The sequence below is a fragment of the Zophobas morio genome, unplaced genomic scaffold (assembly GCF_036711695.1).
Source record: "Zophobas morio isolate AGI-343-1 ecotype UQ-CSIRO unplaced genomic scaffold, CSIRO_AGI_Zmor_V1 ptg000049l, whole genome shotgun sequence".
NCBI classification, from domain to species: Eukaryota; Metazoa; Arthropoda; class Insecta; order Coleoptera; family Tenebrionidae; genus Zophobas; species Zophobas morio.
The window spans coordinates 2,408,803-2,416,001 of NW_026972154.1; the positions used below are offsets into that span (position 1 = coordinate 2,408,803).

Here is a 7,199-nt window from a genome sequence, read left to right on the forward strand (position 1 = left end):
TATTGTTTGCAGCTGGTTCTACTATTTATGCCTATAATAGTTCTTAAAGCCCGTTTTTGTAATCTAAAAACTCGAGGTAAGTCTGATGATGAGCCCCAAACACTTATCCGGTAGTTTAGTATTGCATGAATATGGACAAAGTAATACATTTTTAGTAATTCCGTACTTACATATTGTTTTAACTGTTTTAAGGCAAAACATGAGGTATTCAATTTTTGACAGATATTATTAATATGAGATGTCCACGCAAGATTTCGATCTATAGTAACACCTAGAAATAAATGAGAACTTGTTCTATAGATCCCAAAGGAGTTTTCACTAGGTAACTAAATTCTGTCTTTAGTCGTTTTTTCAAATTTCATAAATTTCGTTTTTTTGTTATTAATATATAGGTTATGATTATCAAAATACTGACTTAGGTCTGTTATTGTTTTACTAGTGTGGAGAGAGATTGAATGATCCTTTTCCGCAGATATAATAGCTGAATTATCGTCAGTAAACATTATGATGTCTTTGAAATTAAAATCGTTAGTGTAAATTATATATAACAGAGGTTCCAAAACAGAACCCTGTGGAACTCCCTTGTCGGCTATCAATCGTTTAGATATTTTACCGCCTACCTCAACATAATGCTGTCGATTTTTTAAATAACTCTTAAACCTAATGTCCACAGTTTATGTGGTAGTATTTCGTGATTTACAAGATCAAATGCCTTGCTCAGATCTAAAAATAAGCCAATTGTATTTTTGTTATTATCCAGACAGTTAAACAATTTGATGACGAACTCTGTAATTGCTGATGTTGTTGATCTACCTTTAGTGAACCCATGTTGTTTTTCGTTTTTAAGATGATACTTTTCGAAAAAAAACAATTATTTTTTTGGCCACTATTTCTTCTATAATTTTAGAAAAACAATTTAAGATAGAAATTGGTCTATAATTGGTAGCTTCTCTACGATCTCCTTGTTTAAAGAGTGGATATATTTTAGACACTTTGAGCTGTTCTGGAAAAACACCTTTATTTAATGAGTTGTTTATTATTGTTGTTAAAGGTTTAACTACATTAGTGGCACACTCTTTTAGTAATATGGTATTAATTTCATCGGGCCCATTCGAATGACTGTTTTTTAGCTCATGAATTATATTAAATACTTCAGTTTCTGATACATTTTCAAAATAAAATGAATTTATATTAATAGTAGTTTTATTAGGCTTACTATTACTAATTTTGGTGTTATAACAAGTTCTTGCGATTTCGTTAAAGTATTTATTCAGATAATTTGCACATGTTATTTCGTCTTTAATTAGTTCTGAATTTATGTTAAGTTCAATGTGTTTCTTTTTTGGTTTTGTTTTGCCAATGATTTGCCAAGCAGTCTCATTCTTATTAGAAGCATTGCGTAATAAGACGTTGTTATATATTTTTTTGTCTGTTTGATAACCTTGGTATAAATTTTTTTGTACTTATCATAAAATTCTTTATTTTCACGATTTCTAACCGACAGTCTAAATAATTCTTTGAGTGTTACCGATGAGATTCGAATTCCTTTCGTAATCCACTTGTTTTTGATAATAGAATGCGCCTTGTTGTTACGTACCATTGGAAATGCTTTATCCATATAGAATTGAATGATATTTTGAAAACAATTATATTGCTGGTCAACTTCATTGCAATTAAAAACATCCTCCCAGGATTCATTTTGTAGTAAGTACTTAAAATAATTAATGTTTTGCATATTACTTGTTTGCTTATACCAATTCATATTTGGTTTAGCTATTTTGACTGTTTGTTTAGGCTTAGCACCGTGGCCGCATGATCAGACCACCCTACTGGGATTACTTTCGCATCGTACTGATCTGTGTCACAAGAAATGCATATGTTATCAAGACAATTCGGTCCTCTAGTGGGTTGATCTATTATAGGTTTAAAATAATAGGAACCTAATATATCACAAATATATGTCCTGTCGCGCGTTTCCTCTAAAAAATTAACATTGAAATCTTCGCATATAACAACGTTATGACTGTTTGAATACTTTGATAATTTATTTAAAAGTAGTTCAAATTTCTCCACGAATATATTAAAATCTCCCGTACTACTACTACGGTAAATACAAGCAATTATTACCTTATATATAGAGCTCTTAAATTTAATGGCGGCGCATTCAAAATTCATTTTCACTGACATCTTCGATATTTCTTCAATGGGTTCAGCATCCACATCCGAGTCTTCTTTGCAAAAAATGGCAACACCTCCGTGGCTATGATCTCTCCTGCTGAAGTGTTCTACAAGTCTGTAACCATCTAATTTCGCTGTTGTAATTTCATCATTGATGTACCAGTCTTCTGACACACACATGACTTGATATGGATAGTTAGCTAAAAAAATTTCAAGCATATCACTTTTATTTGTCAAACACTGGCAGTTGAGATGAGCCAAGGTAAATTTTTCAAAACTGTCCGCTTTTTCGTCGAAAAAATATAAATTTTTTTAATATAACTCCTACTGGCCAATTTTCAGCCCTATAAAGTTGGTCCATTAGTTGCTTGTCCGCACCTATCTTAAATGATGCACTCGATGCATCCCGTCTTTTTGGTAGTGGGTCAACTGTGAATGAGTGACCTAGGTATTTCTGAGTCAGATAATTCTGAATTTGTTAGCATGTAGACTTTTGATAGCCTCTCGTATTCTCGGAGGAGTTTTTCTAGGATGATTTTTCCCAAAAATTCGGTGCCGCCGGCCGGTTAAAAAGATTGTTTGGTTTTTGTAGAAATGTTTGATTTCGTTGAGTTCCGAAGACATTTTTTGGAAAGCCGTCTGAGCAAGGATTAAAGTAAGTTTGTTTGATGCGAATTTATAGTGTAGTTGTTAATCACTGCACCAATTTGGCAACAATGCAATCATTTATGCTTTTAACCGTGTTAGTCAAGAAACAATGTGGTGAAATGCAAAGTCACAAAGCAAACTGGCAAATTTTATATGTAGTTTAGGAAAATATATACGTAGATACTAAAACGATAACCAAAATGTCCCTAATTATTCCCACCAACCATGTGCTAACGTCACCTCAAAATTTTGCATGGTAAGTGTTTTTTAAAATAAAGTCGTCAAACATAATTATTATACCTATCGATTAGGAGGCTAGTTTCAAATTTTTTTATGATTTATTTAAATTTGGATTGTAAAAATAAAACTATGTAAAAATATCTTTCCTTGCAATTCGCAAAATTCTTTCATTGAAAAAAATCAAATTTTCCAACGAGGACTCGATGTATGAATCATGTGGGACACACTATACAATAAAACAAAGCTTTTTTGCAAACACGATTTTTTATCAAATCTTTATAAACATTCTGAAGTTTTTGCATTTTTAAAACCCGTTTGTCGAAAATTGCAAAATAATAGATTTCACTTTTTTTACTTACAGTAAATACCAAAGCAAGTTACAATAGTTATGTACAGAAGGCCATGGGAGAAGCTGAAAGTAGTGTGCTTATCAGAGGCAAAGAACAGAAGGATCAGTGGTTTGATGACGAATGTTAAAAAGACTTCAATAAAGGAACAAACTATATAAGAACATGTTAAGTAATGATTCGGAAGAAAATGAGGAAGAATTTAAAAAACAAAACAAATATAACAACATAATAAAATATGAAGGAAAGAGAAAAGGATGTACCTACTAAATCATATCTTTATTTTATGGAAATTTTGAGAAGTAGGTAAATTAAAACGGCACCTATAAGTGTAAATTGACCTCCATAAATGCAGATAAAAATTTATAAAATAGCAGTATTTTATTTTAGTGGCTAGTGGAAATTGCCAAAATATGTGTCGCATGCAAAATAATGGTAAACTATGCAAAATATGCATGAAATGTGGATTAATTGGTGTTTAGTCTGTACAAACAATTACTAAAATTGTTAGCCTTACAACGCGAGGATATTCCGGATCATAAGTTGTAAGGGCTAAAAAATAATGTTACCTTATTACGACCTTAGCATTTATTATAAAGAAGAACCAAGATCTAACACTACAGCAAATAATAAGGTTTTGCCGCTATGCAGGAATGATTAGGAATAATTTTATAGCCCCGTACATACTGCCTCCTCGTTTGACAGCTGACGCCTATTTAGTGTTTCTGTATATCAATCTGGGCCATCTTTTAGACGATGGAGCCCTGCTCTTAAGGCTTTGGTAGTGCGGAGATGGTTGAATCTAAATTGTATGGACAAGAGGATAGGAAGAAATGGATCAGTTTTATGGCCACCTCGTTCCCCTGACCCCAGTCCCTGTGATTTTTTTTGTGGGGTCACATAAAATTGTTAGGCTACCAAATCCCCTATTAACAGTGTTGAAGAATTGATAAACCCAACTGAAGATGTTTCTGCGCAGATTAGAGCAGACCCAGATATAATAAATAAAACACAGCCTTTAGTTCGACGTGCGGAGGCATTGGTGAGAACCGACGACCGTCACTTTAAACATTTGTTATGGTTTTGTTGTTTTATTATTGAGTTCAGTCAAGGTTTGACTTAAGTGTTTTGTTTACTCGTTGAAATTCTATTGTTGTTTTCTGTAGCTGTTTAAATAAAAAAAATGTTTTTTAATGACAATTTTATTGTTTACTGTTCTGGTTTGTTCAAAAATTCATTTTAAGAAATTTACAATGATATGCAAAACACATTATTAATTTAATTTTTTTTAATAAAATTTTGAGGAAAGTGGGCAATTAATGTGCGTCATGAAGGTTTTGGGACTAATTTCAGTAGTGAACAAGGCAGTTGTGAAGGTCATCGCTAAATACACTTTCACTTTCACCATGTTAATTAGCCGCGGGGGCATTCATTGATTACTCATTATCAAAATTCCATTAATTATCGAATTTGTTACTAATTAGAGCATAATTGATTTTTTTTCTGTAAAAGAAATATACCATGTGAACAGGAAATTAGACTTTATGTACATATTGCATAGTGATTTCTTCAAGATTTTTGTGACGTAACAATGGAATTTCAATATTGACCATGAGGAATGACGAATGTCTGAGACTAATTATAATTAACAATGTGAAAGTGAAATTGTAATTAGACAACGACCTTCACCACTGCCAATATACCTATGAAACATAATTTTTCTTTAAATATAATTGTTAGAACCAAAATATAAAGTTTATCAGGGTTTATGTATGAATTATTCTAAAATATGAATGATTATCCAAAATATTGTGTGTTGCAATATTATCAATATGGACATTTCAAACAAGAAAAAAGTCTGCCTAGTCAATACGAAATTTTTAAACATATGTATTTAAACAAAAATTTGTCTAAAATATGTTTTTGGTTTACTTACCGAAGGCAAAATGTAATATTACAGCAGCCCTCTTTTCAAGATTGTTAAATCTATGAAAGTCACATTTACTTATTTAAAAGTTAGTACACCCAACTCACACACCGAACGTCAACACCTCACGAAAACGAACAAGAACTAAAGTTAAAAATTTCGGTAAAGTTCCCCTCCCCACATTAACCAATTGCCGAAACGGGAGCTGGTAATTAAGCATGTAACAAACTTCAACAAGTCTAAACAAGTCTCAACTCATGACGTCAGAGTATTCAGAAAGTGAAGGCGCTGGTAAGTTTTGTGGAATTTAAAAGAAAATGATGTCTGCATATCTGCAAGTAAAATGTCTGTTCAAAATCCAAGAAAAATGCATTTACAAAATTTCAACAACTATCATGAGCAATTCTTAAAAAAAGATCATCAGAAATTATTTAATATGTACTCCTGTATTTACATTTTGTAACATCAGCCTGCTATCCCATTCCTCGACTATTGTTATTGCAGCTTGCATTATTTCACATAATGCGTCTGCGTTTTTTCCTGTCAGCAAAATGACTAGATCATCTGCGTACCCAATTGTGTGGTAGCCAAGATCAGTGAGGCGTCATAACAGGCTGTCAACGTCAGTAAATTTCAGAGTACAGGAGAGAGTACTTCTCCCGAGTCACGTCGTGCTTTTGTAGAGCTAGTCCTATGTTTTTGAAGGTCGATTTATCGAACGCTCCTTCAATGTCCCAGAACATTCCTAAGGTGGAGAGTTTGTTCTCCATTGCCCACTCTATACGATTTACAACTGTGTGTAAGGCCGTATCCGTGGATCTTCCTTGGATGTTGGGATGTTGGTTCGGATGAAGATGTTGCTTGCTCAAAGCGGTCTCCCGAATCTCTTTTTTCGCCTAGTCTTTCTAGCGTTTTCAGCAAGAATGATGTTAAGCTAATTGGTCCACAGGATTTAGTCCAGGTGTAATCTTGTCGTCCTGGCTTAAATATAAAGATAACCTTTACTTTTCGCCATGCATTCGGTATGTAGCTGAAGGCCAGACACGGCCGAAGCATTGACAACAAACTAAGGCGTAGTCTGCTCATTCCCCTCTGCAGTAGGGCGGGATAAATACCTTCCACTCCTGGAGATTTATATGGGTAAAAGCTGTCAACTGCCCACTCCAGTCTTGCCTCCGTGACTACCTTTGCCGTCAGCGCCCAGTCCTTCGGGGAAGGTTGAGTACCAGCTACATCCCTTTTGGAATAGGAGGTAGTCCTTGTTCTGCCTGGAAACACAGTCTGCAGCAAAAGTTCTGCGGACTCTTCTAAGGTGGATGTAAAGGTGCCATTCTCTTTCTTTAGGAAACCTGGTTGATGTTGTAGTCCTTGCGGCCGAAGCAGTCGACGTTATGTCGCTGCAGAAGAATCTCCACGTTTCCCGTTTCCTCTTTCTTATCCTTTTTTAAACTCTTTCCGGTGCTCTTTATAGGCTTCCCAGTCTTCAGTTTTCTTAGTGTCTTTTGCTCTATTGAAAAGTTTTGTTAGCCCCGATTGTTGTAGGCTGAGCCTTCAAGTCCACCATGGTGTTCCTTTGCCCAGGCCTTCCTTCTTTAGGGTCGCTTCGCTCCGTCTCCAAACTTTTGTCTTCGACCAGTAAATACCTCTTATCGTTCTTAATACTTAATATTCTACTTCAAAGACGCGGGACTTATACTTCAGGTGCGAGGAAAGTTTTGTAGAAGTAAATTTCGATCAATTCTTTTAACAAAATGTAAGGAAAACTTGATATTTTACCGTCGAAACGTTGTAAAGGAAGTGAAATGACTGATCAGCAACAGACATCAAGGCAAAACTTTTCCGAAATTTTTGATATTATA

At 34.2% G+C, this 7,199-nt stretch overlaps 1 protein-coding gene across 3 annotated transcripts in view; it reads right to left on the reverse strand.

Annotated features, from left to right (window-relative positions):
• The window catches only part of LOC135142707 (putative fatty acyl-CoA reductase CG5065), a 35,040-nt gene extending 29,574 nt beyond the window's left edge, over window positions 1-5,466 (reverse strand). For all 3 annotated transcript variants that reach the window (XM_064074458.1, XM_064074459.1, XM_064074457.1), the window contains exons 1-2: window positions 5,350-5,466; window positions 2,128-2,378 (exon numbers count right to left, since the gene is read on the reverse strand). In XM_064074458.1, the coding sequence (XP_063930528.1) occupies window positions 2,128-2,358 (231 nt within the window). In that variant the 5' untranslated portion in view covers window positions 2,359-2,378; window positions 5,350-5,466. The remainder of the gene's footprint in view (window positions 1-2,127; window positions 2,379-5,349) is intronic.
• Window positions 5,467-7,199: the final 1,733 nt, after the last annotated feature.